The 26,547-nt window shown below is 41.5% G+C and overlaps 1 protein-coding gene across 2 annotated transcripts in view; it reads left to right on the top strand.

Annotated features, from left to right (window-relative positions):
• The window catches only part of RpL29 (ribosomal protein L29), an 80,863-nt gene that overhangs the window by 39,896 nt on the left and 14,420 nt on the right, over positions 1-26,547 (top strand). For both annotated transcript variants that reach the window (XM_070099930.1, XM_070099931.1), the window contains exon 2: positions 6,184-6,254. In XM_070099930.1, the coding sequence (XP_069956031.1) occupies positions 6,202-6,254 (53 nt within the window). In that variant the 5' untranslated portion in view covers positions 6,184-6,201. The remainder of the gene's footprint in view (positions 1-6,183; positions 6,255-26,547) is intronic.

The following is a 26,547-nucleotide window of genomic DNA, read 5'->3' as shown; positions in this document are numbered from 1 at the left end:
CCTGGTGTTATTACTGCAACAATATTATTTGCTATATTCCTCCATTTTAGGTGCCTTAAGTTGAAATCCCCCAGGAGCAAGATGTTGGGGGCAGGAGCTGGAAGATTTTCCAGACAGTGGTCAGTTTTTAACAGCTGTTCCTGGAATTGCTGGGATGTTGCATCCGGAGGCTTGTAGACTACCACAATGACTAGGTTTTGGTTCTCGATCTTTACTGCTAAAACTTCCACTACATCATTTGAGGCATTAAGCAGTTCTGTGCAAACAAGTGACTCTGCAATGTACAGGCCAACCCCCCCCCCCTCCCCTTTTGCCTGTTCACTCTGTCACATCTGTATAGGTTGTAACCTGGGATCCATATTTCGTTGTCCAAGTGATCCTTTATGTGGGTCTCAGTGAAAGCCGCGAACATTGCCTTTGCCTCTGCAAGCAGTCCACGGATGAAAGGTATTTTGTTGTTTGTTGCTGGCTTTAGACCCTGTATATTTGCAAAGAAGAATGTCATCGGACTGGTGGTATTGTTGGTACTGGGGGGGGATTTTTTTTCTGGCATTAGTATCTGTATCTGTTGGTTTGGAGTGGAGGCCATCGACTGTGGTTCCACTCCAGGAATGACTGGATTTGGTGTATGAGTGCAGTCTGGAAAAAAGTGAGGAAATTGAGTGGTAAATACTCTCCTGACCCGGCTCCTGTTCTACGGGTCGCTGGTGTTGATGTAGCAAACCCACTCGACGTTGCCATTGAACTTGGCACACATCTGGTCCGTATTTCCTGGGGGCTCCATCTATGCCTCTCGTTTCTTTCCTCAAAGTCTGCCAGAGAGTTAGTACCCTTGGACTTTTCTTCTTTCAGAGAAGAACAGTATAATGTGCCTTTTACACTTCAAGAACTGGAGGCAACGCTCTCAGCTTGCCGATCATCGGCAGCTGGGCCTGACGACATATTCGTATGTTACAACATTTACTTCGGTCAGCCCTTGTAGTCCTCTTACAATCTTATTTGGGCACAAGGAGTTCTTCCCCAGCTGTGGAAAACTGCCATTGTTCTCCCTTTCCGCAAACCGGGTACTACAGGGCATGATGCCTCCCACTATCGTCCCATCGCTCTTACTAGTGCAGTTTACAAAGTGATGGAACGTCTCGTAAATCGACGTTTAATGTGGTATTTAGAGACACACAACAGTCTCTCCGCTAGTCAATATGGCTTTCGTAAGGGCCGTTCTACCATAGATCCCTTACTACGCTTGGATACGTATGTTCGTAATGCCTTTGCGAATAATCACTCAGTTATTGCCATATTCTTTTACCTTGAGAAGGCATATGACACAACTTGGAGGTATAATATTTTGGCCCAGGCCCACTCCTTAGGCCTCCGAGGCAATCTACCATCCTTCCTTAAGAACTTTTTAACTGACAGACATTTCCGTGTTCGAGTCAATAATGTTCTTTCCCCGGACTTCGTCCAAGCTGAAGGTGTCCCTCAAGGATGTGTTCTAAGCAGAATACTTTTTCTCCTTGCTATAAATGATTTGGCCTCTGTTCTTTCACCCAATATTTGGTCATCACTCTATGTTGATGACTTCGCTATTGCTTGTGCAGGCGCTGACTGTCATCTCATTGCAGTTTCTCTCCAGCATGCGGTCGACCGTGTTTCCACTTGGGCCACCACGCATGGGTTTAAATTTTCCAGTACCAAAACTCACCAAATTACTTTCACTAGACGCTCTGTCATCTCCGATCATCCTTTGTATCTCTGTGGCTCCCGTATCCCCGAACGTGATACAGTCAGGTTTCTAGGCCTTCTCTTTGACCGTAGGTTATCCTGGAAACCTCACATTACCCCTCTGAAGGCAACTTGTCACAGCCGGCTAAACCTTCATAAAACCCTTGCTCATCTTTCCTGGGGAGCTGATCGTCGAACTCTGCTTCGCCTACATTCAGCCCTCGTTTTATCGAAATTCGATTATGGTGACCAGATTTATTCCACGGCCTCTCCTGCTACTCTCTCTAGCCTTAACTCTATCCATCACCAAGGATTACGTTTGTGCCTTGGTGCTTTTCGCTCTTCCCCTGTTGAGAGCCTCTATGCAGAAGCGAATGTTCCATCCTTATCTGATCTCAGTGATGCCCATTGCCTTCGCTACTATGTATGCTCTCACGATCTCCACAATCCTTCCATTTATAGAATGGTCACCGATATTAGTAGACATTCTTTATTCGTTCACCGCCCCTGTTTGCTCTGTCCCTTTTCTCTTCGCCAACATTCACTCTTGTCTTCCCTTCAGTTACCACCTTTATATGTTCATGTAGCATCTCACTTTTCCCTACCCCCCTGGGAAGTTCCAGCTTTTCGGGTCTGTTCTTTCTCACTCCCTTGCTCGAAAGCTCAACTGCCTACGGTGGCTTCCCGCTCTCTTTTTCTTGATCACTTCCACTCCCATTCTCATGCCATCGCTGTGTACACAGATGGCTCTGAGTCTTCAGACAGCGTCGGATTCGCAGCAGTGTTTCCGGACAGCGTTGTGCAGGGGCATTTACTATCTTCGGCTAGCATTTTTACTGCTGAATTGTATGCCATTCTTGCAGCACTTATTCGTATCGCATCTATGCCTGTGTCATCATTTGTGGTAGTCTCAGACTCCCTTAGTGCTCTACAGGCTATATGAAAATTTGATACATCTCACCCCCTAGTTCTCCATATCCAACTTTGGCTACGCCGTATCTCTACCAAGCATAAAGATATTATTTTTTGTTGGGTCCCTGGTCATGTCGACGTACAGGGCAATGAACAGGCAGACACTGCTGCGTGGTCAGCAGTACATGACCTACCAATTTCCTATAGAGGTGTTCCATTTCTGGACTATTTTGCTGCAATAGCTACCCACCTTCACGCCCGTTGGCAACAACGTTGGTCAACTCTGCTTGGTAACAAACTTCATTCTATTAAACCGAGCATAGGTTACTGGCCGTCTTCTTGTCATCAGTGCCGTGGTTGGGAGACCACTCTCTCCCGCCTTCACATTGGCCACACTCGTCTTACTCACGGATATCTCATGGAGAGGCACCCTGTTCCTCTCTGTGAGCAGTGTCAAGTTCCAGTATCGATTAGCCACATTCTGTTAGACTGCCCTCTCTATCAACGAGCACGCAGAATTTACCTCCAACGCCGTCTTCGTTCTACTACTCTCTCTTTACCTTCCCTTCTTGCTGATGGACCCACCTTTAATCCTGACTCTCTCATTGACTTCTTGACAACGACTGATTTACTCCACAAACTCTGATGATGATACCTTACGCACTCCCCTCAGCCCTTTCTAGCTCAGTCTCTTGCTGCCCTTTACCCTTTCACCATCCACTGCCCCGCTGTTATCCGTAACCTATTACTCATCCACCTCCCTTTTACCACCTGATACCCTCGCTTCCTGCCCTGCAGCGCTGTATAGCCCTTGTGGCTTAGCGCTTCTTTTTGATTATAATAATAATATCCTCCAGTAACTGGTGTTTGACTAGATCAAATGTAATGGTAAACATCTCATATTTATGTCAATATTTGTACTGTGAGTGTATGCATCATGTTTGTGTTTGTAATGTGTTTCTTACATAATTTTGAAGAAAAATCATAGATGGATTAATGGAAATGTCTATATTAACGTAACATATGACACTTAACCCTTTGGGGGTTTCGGACGTACTAGTACTTCTTATGACCCAGGGTTTTTGACGTACCAGTACGCCTAAATTCTAGCCCCCTCAAATCTAGTGAGAGAAAGCTGGTAGGCCTACATATGTAAGAATGGGTCTATGTGGTCAGTGTGCACAGTATAAAAAAAATCCTGCAGCACACAGTGCGTAATGAGAAAAAAAAAACTGACCGTATTTTTGGATTAAAACAGCTACTTTGCACTGTATTTTCGTATGGTATTTATTGTTGTATTCTAGTTTACTTGGTCTCATTTTATAGAATGGAAGACATATTACAGAAATTGAGATGATTTTGACTGGTTTTACAATAAAAAGTACCTTGAAATTGAGCTCAAAATAGCAGAAATGTTCGATTTTTACCAAAGTTCAAACGTAAGCAAATCATGCCAAGCGTCCAATACACATCAACTGGTGAGTCAAATATTCTTTCACAAGTGCGCTGATATTATTTATACCATTTCTACACTAATGCAATAGTCTGCGTAACAGTAAATCTTATTTCTTTTGTAAGAATAAAAATTCAAAGTGGAAAGCCAAAGAAATATAAGAGGGGCCTGGGGATGTGACTAACGAGCAGAGAACTTGTTATTTTAGTGCCAGGAATGTCTTGTTTATTCTGGACCCTATTCAGAAATTGGCATCTTTTGAAATTTGTGTGAAATTGGCAAAATTGCTAAATTCTGACCACTTTATTGGATAGTTGAAATCAGTAAATGGGTGGTTTCTTGTACTTATTCGATAGAAAAAATGGAGTTCTAGAGAAGTAGTTATGATTTTTGTCGACTAGTTCACTGGAATTGGCTGAAAATAGGGCTCAAAGTGGGCAGTAAACATCGTCGAGACTGCTAACTTCGCGAGAACATAATTCCGTAAGTTTTCCATCAAATTTCATACTTTTGGTGTCAATATGATCGGGAAAAGATTCTCTATCTTTTCATCAGATATTTTTTTTTTTTTTTTTTTTTGAAATTTGGCCGACCCTGAGAACAAATCTCTGAGAGGACCTGTCGACCCCCAAAGGGTTAATGCACCCAAGCGATTATTAACCCTTTCAGGGTTTCTGACGTACTAGTATGGCTTACGCACCAGGGTTTTTCATGTACGCCTAAATTCTAGCGCCCTCAAATCTAGTGAGAGAAAGCTGGTAGGCCTACATATGAAACAATGGGTCTATGTGGTCAGTGTGCGCAGTATAAAAAAAATCCTGCAGCACACAGTGCATAATGAGAAAAAAAAACTTTGACAGTGTTTTTGGTTTAAAGCAGCGATTTTGCACTGTATTTTCGTATGGTATTTATGATGGCATTCTAGTTTTCCTGGTCTCATTTTATAGAATGGAAGACATATTACAGAAATTGAGACCTTTTTGATTGGTTTTATAATGAAAAGTACCTTGAAATTGAGCTCAAAGTAATAGAAATGTTCGATTTTTGCCAAAGTTCAAAAGTAAACAAATCATGCTGCGCGTCCAATACACGTCAACTGGTGAGTCTAATATTCTTTCGCAAGTGCGCTGATATGATTTATACCATTTCTACACTAATGCAGTAGTCTGCATAACAGTAAATCTTCTGTTTTTTGTGAGGATAAAAATTCAAAGTGGAAAGCAAAAGTATGTAAGAGGGGCATGGGGATGTGACTAATGAACAGAGGAAATGTTATTTTAGTGCCAGGAATGTCTTTCTTGTTTATTCTGGACCCTATTTGGAAATTGACATCTTTTGAAATTTGTCTGAAATTGGCAAAATTGGGTAGTTTCTTGTACTCATTTGATAGAAAAAATGGAGTTCTAGCGAAATAGTTATGATTTTTGTCGACTAGTACACTGGAATTGGCTGAAAATAGGGCTCAAAGTGGGCAAAATCGCCGATGCGTAAACATCGTCGAGACCGCTGACTTCGCGAGAGCATAATTCCGTAAGTTTTCCATCAAATTTCATACTTTTGGTGTCATTGTGATCGGGAAAAGATTCTCCATCTTTTCGTAAGATTTTTTTTTTTTTTGAAAATTTGTCGACCCTGAGAATTCTGAGAGAGGACCTGTCAACCCTGAAGGGGTTAATATGGCATCTTCAAGAGTAGAGAGACTCTTAATGATTTTAATGTGTACCTGCATGCCAGTACAGTGTGTAAGTATATTTAGGTACAGGTACACAAGTATAATTATCAGAGTGCATATAAAATATGCAATAACTTTAAAAATTTTGGAAAGTTTCCAGACATAACAGAGATGTGCTCACGGAGAACGTAAGCAAACCAGGTGGGGTGTGCTGTATTAGAAAGATGGGAGCTGTATGGCAAGTTTTTAGTCATAATTTGAAATCGCCATATTAGCAGAATACGTACTGTCAAGCAAAACACCGTAAAGCAGGGCCCTACTGTATATGTAATAATAAAAACTTGTTTTAATTTAAAGCTGAGCTTAATATGGTTTTTCTCATATCTATTAGTTTCCCAATACTCAATGTATATTTTTCTTACAGGCTAGAAAGACATAAAACATGGCCAAGTCAAAGAATCATACCAATCACAATCAGAATCGCAAGGCTCACCGGTAAGTACTCTTAGTTTATTTTGATATTTTATTTGTTTGCTTCCCGTATACATAATTGCAGTACTATATACAATGGACCCTCGACCAATGATTTTAGTCCGTTTCAGAGAGCTTGTCCTTAGCCAAATTTATCGTTAGCCGAATTAATTTTCCCCATAAGAAATAATGGAAATACAATTAATCCATTGCAGACGCCCAAAAGTATGAAATTTTTTTTCACATGAAAATACATTTTCCTACACAGAAAACAATGATAGATGCACAATAAATACTACATGAAGAATAAATGACACTTACCTTTTTTGAAGATGTAGTGATGAGTGATGAAATGGGAGGAGGGGAGATGATGGTGGTGTGTTATTGTTTGGAAGGGGAATCCCCTTCCATAAAGACTTTAAGTACCAAGTCCTTTTCCGGGGTTACTTCCCTTGTTTTTTTAACCCTTTGACTGTCGCGGCCATATATATATGTCTTACGAGGTACCGTGTTTGACGTATATATACTCATAAATTCTAGCGGCTTCAGATCAAGCAGGAGAAAGCTGGTAGGCCAACATGTGAGAGAATGGGTCTGTGTGGTCAGTGTGCACCATATAAAAAAAATCCTGGAGCACGCAGTGCATAATGAGAGAAAAAAAACTCCGACCGTTTTTTTTAATTAAAATGCCGACTTTGTGGTCTATTTTCGTATAGTATTTATGGTTGTATTCTCGTTTTCTTGGTCTCATTTGATAGAATGTAAAACATATAGAAATTGAGGTGATTTTGATTGATTTTACTATAAAAAGAACCTGGAAACGGAGCTCAAAGTAGGGGAAATGTTTGATTTTTGCCAATGTTCAAAAGTAAACAAATGATGTCATTGTCCAATAAATGTCCAACTAGCCATTCTAATATGCAGTCATGAATGGGTTGATGTTATTTATACAATTATTACAGTATTGCAGTAGTCTGCATAATAGTAAGTCTTCTATTTTTTGTTTGAATAAAAATTCAAAATAGAAAGCAAGAGTAATATCAAAGGAGCCTGGAGACATGACTGATGAACAAAGAAAATGTTATTTTAGAGCCAGGAATGTCTGCATTGTTCATTCTGAACCTTATTTTGAAATTGTCATATTTTTAAATTTTCGTGAAATTGGCCAAATTGCAAATTTCTGACCACATTATTGGGTAGTTGAAATCAGTAAATGGGCAGTTTCTTGTACTCAATCGATAGAAAAAATGGAGTTCTAAAGAAATAGCTATGAGTTTGGTCGACTGGAACAACAGAATTAGCTGAAAATAGGGCTCAGATTGGGCAAAATAGCGGATTTGTAAATATCGCCGAGGTCGCTAACTTCATGAGAGCATAATTCCGTCAGTTTTCCATCAAATTTCGTTTTTTTGGTGTCATTACAATCGGGAAAAGATTCTCTATCATTTCATACGAAAAAATAATTTTTTCTTTTTTTGGAAATTTTGCGACACCAGGAGACACCTCAGGATTGGGGGTTGCGACAGTCAAAGGGTTAATGCCACTGGGAACAACTTGACAGTCACTGGACCTCTGTTGCACCAAAAATCTGTCCATAGAGCTCTGTACCTGGCATTCCTTTTAAGATTTTTCCTAAAATGGGCCACGACATTGTCATTATAATAGTCACCAGCATGGCTTGCTATAGCTGTGTCAGGGTGATGTTCTTCCATAAAGGCTTGCACCTTTGTCCACATTGTATAAATGCCCTTAATCGTTGAAGAAGGCAACTTCCTCCATCTCTCTCTCCCCTCCTCTGAAGCAGTTTCCTCAGTTGTGGTCTCTTGCTATTGCAGATGCTCTTGCAGCTCATCAGTGGTTCATCATCATCGTCCTCCACCAACTCTTCCACATCCTCCCCACTAACCTCCACCCCCATGGACTTCCCCAATGACACAGTACAGTGGACCCCCGGTTCGTGATGCTATCGGAATCCGATAAATCCGGTAACCGATGCATTATATCGCAGAAAATTTGCCTCGCTTCCCGATACGAAACCCGGTATGCGATGTGGTTCGTACGAGACGTGTCCATGTGAGGCCTGAATTGCCCCGTGTGTGCCAGTGTTTACAAGCCAGCCAGTGTGCGCACATCTAAGGATACATTCGGTACATTCCATATTATCCATATTATCACTGTTTTTGGTGCCTGTTTGCAAAATAAGTCACCATGTGCCCCAAGAAAGCTCCCAGTGCCAACCCTTCGACTTTGTGGGGATATGAGTTTCATTAAGGTCAAGTTTTTGCCTCCAAATACCACTCCTCTCCTGCAGCCCATGGACCAGCAGGTCATTTCCAACTTCAAGAAACTGTACACAAAAGCTATGTTTGAAAGGTGCTTTGAAGTGACCACAGAAACTCATTTGACTCTAAAGGAGTTTTGGAAGGATCACTTTACTATCCTCAATTGTGTAAAACTTATAGGTAAGGCTTGGGATTGACTAAGAGGACCTTGAACTCTGCCTGGAAAAGACTGTGGCCAGAATGTGTAGACAAAAGGGATTTCGAAGGGTTTGAGGCTAACCCTGAGAAGCCTATGCCAGTTGAGGAATCCATTGTGGCATTGGGGAAGTCCTTGGAATTGGAGGTTAGTGGGGAGGATGTGGAAGAGTTGGTGGAGGAGGACAATAAAGAACTAATCACTGATGAGCTGCTAGATCAACTTCAACAGCAAGAGGCCACACCTGAGGAAATTGCTTTGGAGGAGGGGAGAGAGAAATTGAAGAAGTTGCCTACTTCAAAGATTAAGGAAATCTGTGCAAAGTGGCTTGAAGTGCAAACCTTCATGGATGAAAATCACCCTCAGACAGCTATTGCAAGCCATGCTGGTGACTATTACACTGACAATGTTGTGAACCACTTTAGGAAAGTCATAAAGGAACGAGAGGTACAGGCCTCTATGGACACATTTGTTGTGCGACAGAGGTCCAGTGACTCTCAACCTGGTCCTAGTGGCATTAAAAGAAGGGAAGTAACCCCGGAAAAGGACTTGCTACCTCAAGTCCTAATGGAGGGGGATTCCCCTTCTAAATGCTAACACCATCCACACTCTCCCCTCCTCCCATCCCATCAATCATCACCAGATCTTCATTAAAGTTTTTTTTTTTTTTTTTTTCAACAAGTCGGCCGTCTCCCACCGAGGCAGGGTTATTTATTGTTATTTATTGTTATTGTTGTTATTGTAATTACTATTCTATTGCATTAAACTTAATATTTCATGTGGTAAAAGCTTTTTTTTTCATACTTTTGGGTGTCTTGCACGGATTAATTTGATTTCCATTATTTCTTATGGGGAAAATTGATTCGCTTTCCGATATTTTTGGTTTACGATGAGCTCTCAGGAACGGATTAGTATCGCGAACCGGGGATCCACTGTAGATTCCGCAACTGGCATAGGCTCCTGAGGGTTAGCCCCAAACCCTTCAGTACACATTGTGGCCACAATTTCCTCCAAGCAGAGTTCAAGGTTCTGTTAGTCACTCCCTCCCAAGCCTTACCTATAAGAGTTATGCAGTTGAGGGTACTGAAGTGATCTTTCCAGAACTCACTCAGGGTCAATTCAGTGTCTGAGGTCACTTCAAAGCACTTTTGAAACACTGCTTTGGTGTACAGTTTTTTGAAATTTGAAATGACCTGCTGGTCCATGGGCTGGAGGAGAGGGGTGGTATTAGGAGACAAAAACTTCACTTTTATGAAGCTCAACTCCCCCGCAGTTCGCTCTGGCAAGTCTGAAGATGAGCAGGAGTAGTGTCTAATACCAGGAGGCACTTGAGGTCCAATTTATTTTCCAGGAGGTAATTTTTCACAGTGGGGTCAAACACATGATAGAACCAATCATAGAAAATATCCCTAGTGACCCATGCCTTACTGTTTGCTCACCACATTACACACAAATTAGCCCTGACGACACTGTTTTTCTTGAATACACCGGGAGTTTCTGAGTGATAAATGAGTAGAGGCTTTACTTTGCAGTTCTCACTAGCATTACTACAAAACATTAGAGTTAATCTGTCTTTCATAGGCTTGTGTCCTGGCAGTGCTTTTTCCTCCTGTGTAATGTAGGTCCTGTTTGGCATTTTCTTCCACAACAGGCCTGTTTTGTCACAAACACTTGTTGGGGTTTTAATTTTTCAGTGTCTTTGTACTCCTTGAATTCGTGCAAAAAAACACCTTGAGAAATAGAATAAAATGCATTACGTATAGTGGTACCTTGGTATAAGTCCAACTTGGTATATAACCTGTTTGGACGCGAAAAGTTTTGCTTGGTATACAATCTTTGTTTGGAATATGAGTCGCATGCTAGAACTTGTATGGGTCAAAATGAGTCACAACACCTCGCGCTACCCTTGTTTACCCTTCTCTCGAGAGGTAAGAGGAGATAGAGGAAGCCCCTACTTCATTAATCAAGGAAATCTTTGCCAAATGGATGGACGTCAACAACTTTTCAGAGAAGGACCACCCCAACAAAACCCAAATAGTCCTTAATAGCATTGTCTGGAATGACCAGACAATGTCACATTTCCAAAACATCCTGAGGAGAAGGCAGAAGTAAAGTTCTTTGGACAGATTTTTAGTAAAAGTCAAACCTGGTGAGTTTCAACCAGGTCCAAATAGGGAAAAGAGACAGAAAAGAGAAGGGGACTCTCCTTCCAAACAATAATATGCCCTCCTCCTCCCTTCTCATCACTATCCTAGTAGGCTGAACTCTTTTCAGCAAAGTAAAGTGGGGTTAAATTTGCATTTATTTCATCTAATTCTTTTGTATTTATGTATGTATTTTAATATTAAGCAGTGTTTAAATTACATATTTTAGTATTAAGCAGTGTTTAAATTATTTTATACAACCCCATTAACCCTTAAGCTGTCCAAACGTAGATATACGTTGATGTGCGGCAGGCTCCTAACATTGATCTACGTTTTTCTTTACGTGCTCTCAAATGGGGAAAATCAAGGTCGGAGCGCTTTGCACATGAACGTAGATCTACGTTTGGACAGTTTAAGGGTTAATGTATAATATGCCAATAACAATAGGACTTTTTTTCATGGTAACGGATTAATTGTTTTCCCTATGTATTTCTTATGGGAAAATTTGTTTGGTATACGTCCTGTATAGCAAAGGTGGTTCGGACATGTAGAGAGAATGGAGCGAAACAGAGTGACTTCAAGAGTGTATCAGTCTGTAGTGGAAGGAAGGCGGGGTAGGGGTCGGCCTAGGAAAGGTTGGAGGGAGGGGGTAAAGGAGGTTTTGTGTGCGAGGGGCTTGGACTTCCAGCAGGCATGCGTGAGCGTGTTTGATAGGAGTGAATGGAGACAAATGGTTTTTAATACTTGACGTGCTGTTGGAGTGTGAGCAAAGTAACATTTACGAAGGGGTTCAGGAAAACTGGCAGGCCGGACTTGAGTCCTGGGGAAGTACAGTGCCTGCACTCTGAAGGAGGGGTGTTAATGTTGTAGTTTAAAAACTGTAGTGTAAAGCACCCTTCTGGCAAGACAGTGATGGAGTGAATGATGGTGAAAGTTTTTCTTTTTCGGGCCACCCTGCCTTGGTGGGAATCGGCCAGTGTGATAACAATAAAAAAAATATATATATACGTCCTGTTTGGTATAAGGCCAAGGTCCTGGAGCAGATTAAGGACATATTCCAAGGTACCACTGTATTCTCATACCTAAAATTAAAAATAAGTTGGTCACAGACTGGGCTGTGGAGGTGTTGACCCCCTAAACACACTCCAGGTATACTGTACATATACACTTTATTAGATACACCTTTCTAGTACTGATTCTCCCTTTGCCTTCAAAACAATCTGAATTCTTTGAGGCAGGGATTCGACAAGGTGCTGGAAACCTTAGAGATTCTGGTCCATGTTGGCATGATAGCATCACATGTGCTGCAAATTTGTTGGCTTCATTAACCCTTAAACGGTCCAAACGTATACAGTGGTCCCTCGTTGTTCGTAATTAATTTGTTCCTGGAGCCGTTATTATAAACGAAATTTACGATTTACGAATCAATTTTCCCCATAAGAAATAATGTAAATACAATTAATCCGTTCCTGACACCCAGAAGTATTAAAACAAAAAAAATTTTTGCATGAAATATACATGTAGTATATAAACAATACAATGAGAAATAATGAATGAAACATTAACAGCATAACACTTACCTTTATTGGAGATTCTTCTTAGTGTATGGGAGACTGGAGGAGGAGGAGAGAGTGGATTGTTTATAGTTTGGAAGGGGAATCCCCTTCCATCAATACCTCAGGTACCATTTGCTTTTCTGGGGTTGCTTCTCTTCTCTGTAATGCCACTAGGACCACCTTGAGAGTCACTGGAGTCCTGTCTCACAAAATAACTGTGGAGAGAGCTCTGTTTCTGGCATCTCTTCCCTAAAATGGCCCAAGACTTTATCACTGTACATGTTGCCAACCTGGCTTGCAACAACCTTGTTAGGGTGATGTTTCTCCATAAAGCTTTCCATCTTACCCCACATAGTAAAAATCTCTTTAATTTCTGAAGAAGGCACCTTCTTCCATCTCTCTTCCTCCTCCTCTGCAGCAAGATTCTGAGCTGCGATGTGTTGCTCTTCCTGCTGAAGCTCTTGCAGCTCCTCAGTGGTGAGCTCTTCATTGTGGTCTTCCACCAATTCTTCCACATCCTCCAAACTCACATCCAACCCCATGGAACTCCCGAGTGCCACAATTGATTTTACAACAGACATAGGCTCATTAGGGTCAGTCCCAAATTCTTCAGAATCCCTCTTGTCGACAAAATCTGGCCACAATTTTCTCCAGGCAGAGTTCAAAGTCCTGGTAGTCACTCCCTCCCAAGCCATACCTTTAAGGGTTATGCAGTGGAGGATGCTGAAGTGTTCTCTCCAAAAGTCCCTTAGGGTCAAGTGAGTGTCTGTGGTCACAGTCAAGCACCTGTGAAACATTGCTTTTGTGTAGAGTTTTTTAAAGTTTGCAATAACCTGCTGGTCCATGGGTTGGAGGAGAGGAGTGGTATTCGGGGGCAAGAACTTTACTGTGATGAACCCAAACTCCTCGAAAATTAGGTCATCCAAGTTTGGAGGATGAGCAGGTGCATTGTCCATTACTAGCACGCACTTGAGATCCAATTTCTTTTCCAGGAGATACTCCTTCACACTAGGGCCAAACACTTCATTGAACCACTCGACGAAAATTTCCCTCATGACCCATGCCTTACTATTAGATTCCCAAAACACACACAATTTACTCTTCATAACATTGTTTTTCCTGAACACTCTGGGATTTTCAGAATGGTACACTAGTAATGGCTTCACTTTGAAATCCCCACTAGCATTAGCGCAGAACATTAGCGTTAGCCTGTCTTTCATAGGCTTATGTCCTGGCATTGCCTTTTCCTCTTGTGTAATGAAGGTCCTCTTTGGCATTTTCTTCCAAAAGAGGCCTGTTTCGTCACAATTGAACACTTGTTCAGGTTTCAGTCCTTCACTGTTTATGTACTCCTGGAATTCATGCACATATTTTTCAGCCGCCTTGTGGTCCGAACTGGCAGCCTCACCATGCCTTACCACACTGTGTATGCCAGTACGGTTCTTAAATCTCTCAAACCAGCCTTTGTTGGCCTTAAATCCACTCACTTCACCACTATTTGCAGGCAATTTCTTTACCAAATCTTCATGCAACTGCCTAGCCTTTTCACAAATAAACAAAGTCATAAGAGTTTCTCCTGCTAATTGTTTCTCATTTATCCACACCAATAATAACTTCTCAACCTCTTCCAGTACTGGTGATCTCATTTTTGTCAGCATAGTTACTCCCTTTGCATCAACAGCATCCTTTATTTAATTTTTCTTGGCCACTATGGAACATAAGGTTGTGTAGGGTTTCTTATACATCCTGGACAGTTCGGCCACACTTGTACCACTTTCATATTGTTCAGTGATGGTTTTCTTAAATTCAATCGTATTTCTCACCTTCTTTACCACAGGGTTGGCACTAGGAGCTTTCTTTGGAGCCATGGTAGCTTATTTAGTACTTGCAAGCACTAAAATAAATGGAATATTATGAAATATTTCGCTGGAGCACGTGAGGGGACCTTCGCTCACTGGTAAACAATGCCAGACTGGCTGCCGCACTGGCCCATGCTGTGCGTACGCGTCCCGGATGAACTACGACTCGCGAGTCAACCTATGAAAAGCGAGTCCATGTTTATACGAAAATACCCCTATGATTGGCGAATTTTATGATTGCCGGGAACTACGAAAAGCGGGGGACCAGTGTACTCACCTAGTTGTACTCACCTAGTTGAGGTTGCGGGGGTCAAGTCCCAGCTCCTGGCCCCGCCTCTTCACTGATCGCTACTAGGTCACTCTCCCTGAGCCGTGAGCTTTATCATACCTCTGCTTAAAGCTGGTCTCAGACCGGGCCGCGGGGGCGTTGACCCCCGGAACTCTCTCCAGGTAAACTCCAGGTATGTATGGATCCTGCCTCCACTACATCGCTTCCCAAACTATTCCACTTACTGACTACTCTGTGGCTGAAGAAATACTTCCTAACATCCCTGTGATTCATCTGTGTCTTCAGCTTCCAACTGTGTCCCCTTGTTACTGTGTCCAATCTCTGGAACATCCTGTCTTTGTCCACCTTGTCAATTCCTCTCAGTATTTTGTATGTCGTTATCATGTCCCCCCTATCTCTTCTGTCCTCCAGTGTCGTCAGGTTGATTTCCCTTAACCTCTCCTCGTAGGACATACCTCTTAGCTCTGGGACTAGTCTTGTTGCAAACCTTTGCACTTTCTCTAGTTTCTTCACGTGCTTGGCTAGGTGTGGGTTCCAAACTGGTGCCGCATACTCCAATATGGGCCTAACATACACGGTGTACAGGGTCCTGAATGATTCCTTATTAAGATGTCGGAATGCTGTTCTGAGGTTTGCTAGGCGCCCATATGCTGCAGCAGTTATTTGGTTGATGTGCGCTTCAGGAGATGTGCCTGGTGTTTTACTCACCCCAAGATCTTTTTCCTTGAGTGAGGTTTGTAGTCTCTGACCCCGTAGACTGTACTCCGTCTGCGGCCTTCTTTGCCCTTCCCCAATCTTCATGACTTTGCACTTGGTGGGATTGAACTCCAGGAGCCAATTGCTGGACCAGGTCTGCAGCCTGTCCAGATCCCTTTGTAGTTCTGCCTGGTCTTCGATCGAGTGAATTCTTCTCATCAACTTCACGTCATCTGCAAACAGGGACACCTCAGAGTCATGTCGTTCACAAATACCAGAAACAGCACTGGTCCTAGGACTGACCCCTGCGGGACCCCGCTGGTCACAGGTGCCCACTCTGACACCTCGCCACGTACCATGACTCGCTGCTGTCTTCCTGACAAGTATTCCCTGATCCATTGAAGTGCCTTCCCTGTTATCCCTGCTTGGTCCTCCAGTTTTTGCACCAATCTCTTGTGTGGAACTGTGTCAAACGCCTTCTTGCAGTCCAAGAAAATGCAATCCACCCACCCCTCTCTCTCTTGTCTTACTGCTGTCACCATGTCATAGAACTCCAGTAGGTTTGTGACACAGGATTTCCAGTCCCTGAAACCATGTTGGCTGCTGTTGATGAGATCATTCCTTTCTAGGTGTTCCACCACTCTTCTCCTGATAATCTTCTCCATGATTTTGCATACTATACATGTCAGTGACACTGGTCTGTAGTTTAATGCTTCATGTCTGTCTCCTTTTTTAAAGATTGGGACTACATTTGCTGTCTTCCATGCCTCAGGCAATCTCCCTGTTTCGATAGATGTATTGAATATTGTTGTTAGGGGTACACATAGTGCCTCTGCTCCCTCTCTCAATACCCATGGGGAGATGTTATCTGGCCCCATTGCCTTTGAGGTATCTAGCTCACTCAGAAGCCTCTTCACTTCTTCCTCGGTTGTGTGCACTGTGTCCAGCACTTGGTGGTGTGCCCCACCTCTCCGTCTTTCTGGAGTCCCTTCTGTCTCCTCTGTGAACACTTCTTTGAATCTCTTGTTGAGTTCTTCACATACTTCACGGTCATTTCTTGTTGTCTCTCCTCCTTCCTTCCTTAGCCTGATTACCTGGTCCTTGACTGTTGTTTTCCTCCTGATGTGGCTGTACAACAGTTTCGGGTCAGATTTGGCTTTCGCTGCTATGTCATTTTCATATTGTCTTTGGGCCTCCCTTCTTATCTGTGCATATTCGTTTCTGGCTCTACGACTGTTCTCCTTATTCTCCTGTGTATACGTTCACACGCGTAGCGCCCCAAATGTATATATACGTTTTCTTTGTCATTCATTCAACATTGCCATGATAAGCCTGAGTCACCTAGACATGAGAGAATGGGTTTGCGCACTCACTGTGTGCCATATTAAAATAATTGGGGATGCCTGGGTACCATATGCTCTTTTTTCCTTTTAAAAGAAAAGATTTTTTTTTCCTCAAAAAAATTTGGGGCGCTACGCGAGTGAACGTATATATACGTTTGGACCGTTTAAGGGTTAATAATACAGATCACCCATTATTCTGCATTCCTATGGTTTATGCCAAATTTTGACCCTTCCCATCTGCATATTGCAGCAGTAATAACGATTTATCAGATCAGGCAACATTTTTCCAATCTTTAACTGCCTGGTTTTGGCAAGCCTGTGTCTATCTTTACATCAGTTTCCTGTTCTTAGCTGACAGGAGTGAATCCCTTTGTGGTCTTTTGCTGCTGCAGCCTATCCACTTCAAGGTTCAAAGTGTTGTGCATTTAACCCTTTCAGGTTTTGGCCGTACTAGTATGGCTTATGCACCAGGGTTTTTGACGTACTAGTACGCCTAAATTCTATAGCCCTCAAATCTAGTGAGAGAAAGCTGGTAGGCCTACATATGAAAGAATGAGTCTATGTGGTCAGTGTGCACAGTATAAAAAAATCCTGCAGCACACATGCATAATGAGAAAAAAAACTTCGACCATGTTTTTGGATTAAAACAGCGACTTTGCACTGTATTTTCATATGGTATTTATTGTTGTATTCTAGTTTTCCTGGTCCCATTTTATAGAATGGAAGGCATATTACAGAAATTGAGATGATTTGACTGGTTTTACAATGAAAAGTACCTTGAAATTGTGCTCAAAGTAGCAGAAATGTTTGATTTTTATCAAAGTTCAAAAGTAAACAAATCATGCTAAGCATCCAATAAATGTCAACTGGTGAGTCTAATATTCTTTCACAAGTGCGCTGTATTATTTATACCATTTCTACACTAATGCAGTAGTCTGCATAACAGTAAATCTTCTATTTTTTGTGAGAACAAAAATTCAAAGTGGAAAGCAAAAGAAATGTAAGAGGGGCCTGGGGACGTGACTAATGAACAGAGGAAATGTTATTTTAGTGCCAGGAATGTCTTTCTTGTTTATTCTGGACCCTATTGGAAATTGGCATCTTTTGAAATTTGTGTGAAATTGGCAAAATTGCTAAATTCTGACCACTGTATTGGATAGTTGAAATCGGTTAATGGGTGGTTTCTTGTACTCGTTTGATAGAAAAAATGGCGTTCTAGCAAAATAGTTATGATTTTTGTCAACTGGTACACTGGAATTGGCCGAAAATAGGGCTCAAAATGGGAAAAATTGCCAATGCGTAAACATCATCGAGACCGCTAACTTCGCGAGAGCATAATTCTGTAAGTTTTCCATCAGATTTCATACTTTTGGTGTCATTATGATCGGAAAAAGATTCTCTATCTTTTCATAAAAAATAATTTTTTTGTTTCTTTTTGAAAATTTGGAGACCCTGAGAACAAGTCTCGGAGAGGGCCTGGCGACCCTGAAAGGGTTAAAGATTCTCTTCTGCATACCACTGTTGTAAACAGTAGTTATTGTCACCTTCCTGTCAGGTTGAACCAGTATGGCCATTCTCCTCTGACTTTGCTGATTAACAAGGCATTTTTGCCACAGAACTCTCACTTGCTGGATATTTTGTTGTTTTTCACACCATTCTCTGTAAACTCTAGAGACTGTTCTGTGGGAAAATACTAGATCAGTTTCTGTGATACTCAAACTACCCGTCTGGCACCAACAATCATTTCGTGGCCACAGTCAATGAGATCACATTTCTCTCCCATTCTGATGTTCTCACTGAACAACTGAACCTCTTGATCATGTCTGAATGATTTTAAGCATTGAGATACTACCAAATGATTGTCTGATTAAATATATGTGCATTAACCCTTTGATTGTCGCAATCCTTGATCATAGTCTCTCTCTCAGTGTTGCAAATTATTTGAAAAAAAAAAAAATTGTTATGAAATGATAGAGAATCTTTTTCCGATGCTAATGACACCAGAAGTACGAAATTCGATGGAAAATTGGAAAACTTACGGAATTACACCCTCGCGAAGTTAGCGATCGCTGTGATATTTACGCATCAGTGATTTTGAGCCCTATTTTTGGACAATTCCATTGTTCCAGTTGACAAAACTAATAGCTGTTTCTTTAGAACTCCATTTGTTCTATTGATTTAGTATCATGTGGGAGTTCGATACGTGGATTAGGGAAGAAATACTCACGTAGGCTGTTATTAAGTATAATTGCTGTTATGTGGAGGGAGCCCTTGCCAGCCGTACCTATCTCCTTGGCTACACTCGTAATACTGACTGGCCGCCCACAGTACCCTATGTGAGGGGGCCTTTGATACTGCTGAGGTCAGCACAATATGAATTCAGATAGTGACTCAGGCAGAGACGGTTGATCGTTGAGTCAACGGTACAATAGTTACTGGTAACTGGTTACTACTACTGAGACTGGTAACTGGTTACTACTACTGAGAGCTCGGCGACGCTAACGTATGTCGTCCCGACATACAACTAATACAAACTAGAGATGGCAGGTATACGGCTTGGGCTGATTCTATACAATGTCAAAGTACACAACATTAAACATTATAGATACATAAGTAGAACATTGGAATGAAAGCTTACGTAACTGAAACTGTAATGCAATACAAGGTATACTATAGTACAACTTAAAACTCAACAAATGAACAACGAACTCAACGTTGAGATTACAAGTGATAAAAATAAAAAATTTTGATCGATCGATCTGTAGTCATGTGATCTACGGATTCTGAGGAAGGAATATATACAAAGAAAGAGTGTTTAACAGAAAGGCAGATTTGGTGCATGCAAATCTAGACTGTTAATTCTCAGAATGCGGAGAGAACATGAACACAAAAAAAAATTCTTGAATACTGATAAGTTGATACTGTAATTATTCATCTATACAGGGTATTTACATTTAACCCCAACTCTGCTAGGGTGTGATTGACATATGCAGAATGGGTGTCATCTCTGGGAGGATCAAACTCTGTAGCATTGGCTAACTCATGCTGTATTTGAGGTAAATCTGAATTAGGAGTTACAAATGATACTTGAGGATTTCTCAATACCTGTCGTGTACGTAGGGAATAACGACATTCAGGTTGATCATCTGACTGAGTATCAGAGGAAGAGAGTACAGGATCAGGAGGATTGTCAGAGTCTGTCACATTAGTCTGGGTTGGAATGTCATTATCATCACATACTAACTTCATATGATCCAAATGCGATTCTTTATACTGACCAGTACTAATCTCTCTAACCTTATACTTATTACCAGTGATATGTTCAACTACTCGATAAGGACCAACAAACTTTTGATCAAGCTTTGGCATTGCAGACGTTTTGTTAAAGTTAATCAGCATAACTCTCGAACCTACTTTGATTTTGGATGGCTTTGATCGAGTGTTTGCGACTCTTGTGAATTCAGCTGTTGATTTATGAAGTGTTTCACGGATTCTTCTAAAAACACTTTGAGCTAAGCTGGTACGAGTTGCTACGAAATCATCAGGGTTGTAACTTGGTTTCGGATTAGAATATAACAACTCATAAGGCAAACGTTTATCTACACCATACAATGCATAATGTGGAGTGTCACCTATAGAAACATTGTAAGCAGAATTTATAGCACACTGCACATCAGGTATAACTTCATCCCAAGTTTCACTGTTGGGATTGATAGTGGCTCTCAAGACATCAAGTACTTTCTTATTGGTTCGTTCCGCTAACCCATTGCTGGCAGGATGATGAGGAACAATGGTGGATTTAGAGATCTTGTACAAGGTACACAAATTTTCAAGAATTTCATTACAGAATTCACCTCCATTATCTGTTACTAGGGACTTAGGGGTGGTATGCCTGCAGATAATGCGTTCTTTAAATGCTTTAGCTACTGTCTCGGCAGTCTTATCTGCAATAGGAACTAACTCACAATATCTGGTGAAATGGTCTACCATAACACACAGATGTTTGTTACCTTGGAGGGAACATTGGAAATTAGTTAACAAATCTAGCGCAACTCTTTCCCAAGGTTCGCTAGTAGTTGGATATACTTGGATTGGATTAGGACCACTAGCATTGCCTTTATGTTGCATGCAGACACTACATTTCTTAACATACTCAGAAATATCAGTTGCCATTCGAGGCCAAAAGTATTTTAATCTGGCTTGTTTTACTGAACGATCCATACCAGGGTGTGCAACACCTGGTACATCGTGAACTAGCTGTAAGGCTACATTCACTAGTGACTGTGGAATTACTAACTGGTATACTCTTCTGCTAGGAGTACCCAGCTCGGCTGTTCGATACAGTAATTCTTGGTTCATGAGAAAGTCACTGATGGGTGCTGGTGGCTTCACAGTCAGAATAAGATCTTCCTGGAGCAGGAATCGAATCACACCAGACCACATGGGATCTGTTCGTTGAGCGTTCTTTACATCTTCAGCACTAAATGGAGGGTCTGCAGTTACTATACTAACATGTCGCGACAAGGCATCTGCGACTACATTTGACTTGCCAGGTAAATGCTCAAAGGTGGGATTGAACTCTTGGATAGTCAAGGTCCATCTAGCTAACCTTCCAGTAGGTTGTTTGTTCTGGAATAAGGGTATCAGTGGAGCATGATCTGTCAAGACATGAACAGAGTACTGATAAATAATGTCTCGGAAGTGCTTTAAAGACCATACTATTGCTAAAGCTTCTTGCTCAGTTACTGTATAATTACGTTCAGCCTTCGTAAGGACTCGGCTAGCAAATGCAACTGCGTTGTACTTGCCATCGGTCTTCTGAGCTAGTACGGCACCTATGCCAATTGAACTAGCATCAGTTGTCAGATAGAAAGGCTTAGAAAAATCTGGAAATTTCAAAATTGGAGCAGATGTTAGCTTTTCTTTTAGAGTTTGGAATGCTCTTTCTTGACGGAAGGTCCAAACAATAGGAGCATCTTTCTTAAGCAACTCAGTTAGAGGAGCAGCTATGGAAGAAAAATTGGCAATGAAAGATCTATAAAAACCTGCTAAGCCCACAAAGGATCTTACGGCATCAGCAGTTTTGGGGGTTGGAAAATTTAGTACTGCAGTTACTTTACTTTGGTCAGTCGTAACCCCTCTAGGAGTGACTACGTGACCAAGAAACTTAATTTCTGATCTGAAAAATTGACATTTAGACAGTTTGATCTTTAAATTGGCTTCTTCAAGCTTACCAAGTACTACATCAAGTCTTTTCAAGTGTGTATCCACGTCTTTAGACATGACGATTACGTCATCTAAGTACACCATAAGTGCATTACCTATGAGACCTCTAAAGATATTAGTCATGAGCCTTGAGAACGTGATAGGGGAAGATCGTAATCCAAATGCCATACGGAGGAAGTGATAATGACCTGTAGGAGTGGAGAATGCAGTTAGCTCTTGGCTGTCCTCGTGAAGGGGGACTTGCCAAAACCCTTGTAACAAATCTAGGGTTGAAAAGACTTTGTTATCTCCTATATTACGTAAAAGATCACCCAGTACAGGGAGTGGAAAGCGATCTGGAATGGTTTTTGCGTTTAACTTCCTAAAGTCAATTACTGGACGCCAAGTACCATCCTTCTTAGGTACTAGTATCAAGGGTGCATTCCAAGGTGAATTGCTAGGTGCAATAACTCCATCATCAAGCATTTGAGTGATCAATTCTTCTGCGACAGCAACTTGTGAATGAGGCATTCTGTACGCAGGTATGTAGATAGGTCTAGTACCAGGTTCAAGTGGAATACGATGGGACAATAAGTTCGTTATACCCATCTTCTCACCTGGTAAAGCAATGGCTTTACGACGTTTGTTCAACAGAGTCAACAAACGCTTGACTTCATCTGGGAAGTCAGTGGGAGCTAAGTCTTTCTCCTCTACTGGTGGAACAGATTGATCCAGTGCAGTGGATGAGGTCTCCCCGGCAGAAATAGCACCGACCCACTGGTCAGGTGACAACTCATCCTCTACCTGAACAGGGTAAGGATAGTGAACAAGGTCAACAAGATTGGTATTTGCTCTAAGGCGAACACTGTGACCAGAAGTGTTGGCCAGGTAGAAATGGATCTTACTATCTCGTACAACATGTAAGGATGGTTCAACAAATAGACCTTTTACTTTGCAGGAATCACTGTCAACTAGGACGTTATCACCATCTGGAACACTAGGAACAACAACAGACACTCTAGTGAGAGCACTAGCCGCAACAGAGACGTCTTTCTGCAGACGGCATGTGACATCAACAAGAGATGGCATTACTAGTTGCAAGTAATTGTTTTCCGACAAGGCGTCCCCTGTGGAGAAACTACTACTCGAACTAGCAGGCATTGCAGGGATAGGTTGAGCACTCAAGGCAATCTGAGCGTCCTCGGACACTTGAGGCATCGGACTATCCTGCAATTCTGAAGGTATAGGTGGAACACTGATGGGAGTGACAGAATTACCAGTGCCTGACCGCTTGGGTACGCTACTGGAGAAAGCATTAGCTTGTAAGGACTTAATCCGTACATCATACTCTGCAGCAGTATAACAGATTTCTGATCCAAGCTGGTAACCCCAGAATGGAACGATCAAGTCGTCAATTTGTGCATGCCATCGATAAGGGTCGAGCACAATGCGTAAGTCTCGCATGGAAGCAAATCCCAGTAGAAGGTCACCAGGGAAAGTAATCTGGTCGACAACAAAGAAGGAAACAGTGAAGTCTCTACCTTGGATAGAAAAGGTTAGGGAAGTCCGACCTCGGACACGCAGGTGAGAACCAGATACTCCACTAAGGGAGGACACAGGAGTCGGTTCTACGAGAAGGACATGTCGTAACTTCTTATCCTTAAACAAACTAGACCTAATAATATTGATTTGCGCACCAGAGTCCATGAACAATTGAACGGGCGCATTATAAACAGATGCCTGCACTATAGGGCCTATGGTTGCATTGGAAGTTATGTGCAAACAAAAAGGTGGATTGTCATCAGAAAAGACTTGTTCTACTCCATCCCCAAAATCATCTATGTCAGAAACATGTGAAGCAACATCATCAGCAGGGTTGTCATTCTCGAGACTGCTTAAGGCTTCAAAGGAATTGTGAACGGGGATGGTGTACTCATTATCACCTACTGTCACCATGGGACGGTTTGACTGGGGCGCTCGAATTCCCCCGAATTGGAAGAACGAGCCTGGTTCTGGTTAGTTTGAGAATTGAATGAATGAGCCTGGTTCTGGTTATTTTGAGAACCACGAGATTTGTTTCCTCTACGGGTTCTGCGGTTGGAACGACCACGGAAAGACCTAGAGTACTGAAGGTTATAGAGAGCATTGCACTCAGATGTGTCATGTCCATGTATTCTATGATAAGTGCAGTAGGGAAGATCTGAGTACTCATCATCAGTACGACGTCTCTTAGGGTAACTATCAGGACAATTAATTGCAATATGGCCACGGAAACCACAGTTATAACAATTCCGCCGACTATGGTTACTGAATGTACTATGAATACTACGAGGTGTATAACGACTCTGTACACTGGTTCTTGGTGATCTCTGAGATGGTTGACGACTACGATTTGTCTCTGTGGCGCAAACAAGAGGTGGTGCAGACTGAGGCATATGTGTGACATTACTTTTGATACAAGGGAAAGTACCCTGGGGGCACAAGGAACGTACATGATTTAAGGCTGTAAGTGGTTCCATCGTTACAGTTGGAGGATGAGCCTCATACGCACACACAGAAGCAGGCGGCATTAGTTCTTTAATTGCTCCAAAAGCTGCTATTTTAGCAATTGATTCTGTAAATGGTTTAGCCTCTTCAGGGAGAAAAGATGATGATTGGACAGCATTGATAAATGATGATAAAAGTTTGTCTAATCTAACAGCAAATGCACTCAACGATTCAGTACTCATGGGTGTAGCATTCACTAGTTCCCTAAGAACAACATATGGATCAGCTGTTTTTACTGGGACAAGGAAAGAACGAATCAGTTCCTCATATTGTGACCACTTAGTAAGATTCCTGAAGTCTCGCATATCAAGGAGATCAACAACGTGAACAGCAGCAGGAGATCTATAAAGAGCTTCTTTAGCAAGTCTGATAAGGCTTTCCTCTGAAGGAGGACCTTCACCTAGGGCACTAGCACGAGAACGAATGGCTGCAAACCATGCTTCAAGACTATGTACATGGCCATTGAATAAAGGTAACGCATCAAGGGAATCACGAGTATAACTATAATATCTCGGTGTCTGAGTCGGTCTGTCAGTCGGTAAGGAACTGTGAGGACTGATGACAGGACCAGCAGTAGCCTGAGAGGTCTGAGTGTCGACATTCACTAAAGTATCACTTGACGGTATGTGAGACATAATGGCAAAGTAGCACGAGAACAAATAAGGCAAAAATAATGAACAATAAAAATGATATAAAATTCTAGAATTGAAATGAAAAGATATACAACTAATTTTGCAGAAATAATAAAAATAATATTTAAGATACACTGCAAGAGGAAGGAAAACTCAATTCAAAGGACTATTGACCAAGAAAAAAAAATTTACATTGAAATATACAAGTAAAAATATTACTGGAGACTGAATTAAATGCAAAATGAGCTGTCTTTACTCTTGCTAATAAAGAAATTAATTAATTAAATTTTTAAATCAATGTGAAAGTATAAAATAAAATTATTAAATTGATAACTGGGAAATTTAAGTATTTTCTAAGAATGCATGGACAAAATTAAAATATAATTCATAAAAATATCAATAGAAGGAAATAATTCACTGCTGAACAAGTGCAACAAAATAAAGTGTAGAAATAATCACTGCAGTAATAAAGTGTCACTGGGAAAACTCAGGTTAAATGTTAAATTAAAATATGAAGAAAAAAAAAAATAAACTGATTGAACACTTTAACTCTTAATTGTAAATTAGACAAAACAATTTACTCAAACAGAGTAAGAAAAACACTTTACGTTAAAAGTAATTGAAATTGCATCAAGAGTGAATTTGTTCAAGAAATATAAAAAATAATAATAAAATAAAACACAGGTAGGGTAAGACTTACAGTGGTGGGGCGCACAACAGTATTAGTTTATTCTTACAACAAATTCCTGCTGTGACTGATACAACAAAATCTTGCTGTGATTGATACGACAAAAATTTGCTGGCAAAAATAATGGTACACAGTCTGCGAAAAAATTAGAGGAATGAGACACTGCTGGCATACGAAAAAAGGACACACATAGAAATAAATGGATAATTTAGTATACTGGGGTGAATATCACTGCATGAAATACAATGATAATTACTGGGGTATACAACGCTGAAAGAATACAATAAAAAAAATGAAGCACTTCACACAGGGTGACTGACTGGTACACTACACAATAATACTTACTACAGACAGGAGTAGCATAAAGAAAAACACAGAATAAAAATATAAGATAAGTGAAAACACTGAAAAATATTGTAAAAATAATGAGTCAAAGAATACTGCGTTTACACTGAAAATACAAGGTTTAGAGTACACAAGCAATTTACTATAAATGTCTCACACACGCAAATGTCTTTAAATGCAAGAAAAATGTCTCAAGAAAATTATCACTGGAGTCTGGAGTAGTAGACGGGCGATTACTGGTGATGGGGGCGGGTGGTAAGGTGTCCCGCGCGGTGATACTGACGCCTCCTACATTCACTGTTGTCGGAAGAAATGTGCTATCTAGGTGAACTCACATAACTGGCTTTATCGTTGGCACCAGCTACAATCTCTTGACCAATTACGTGAGCCAAAACAGTACTAGGACCCGGTACAAGGGTGCAAACAACCACAGGTAGATGAGGTGTCTGGTGGTGGGAGAGAGTGGTGGTGGTGGGGTGGTGTGAGTAGAGGGGGGGGTGGTGGGTGTGTGACTATGCTGGCGCTCACTGGCGCA

The sequence above is a fragment of the Cherax quadricarinatus genome, chromosome 70 (assembly GCF_038502225.1).
Source record: "Cherax quadricarinatus isolate ZL_2023a chromosome 70, ASM3850222v1, whole genome shotgun sequence".
Lineage (NCBI taxonomy): Eukaryota > Metazoa > Arthropoda > Malacostraca > Decapoda > Parastacidae > Cherax > Cherax quadricarinatus.
This window is presented reverse-complemented; position numbering and strand designations above follow the sequence as displayed.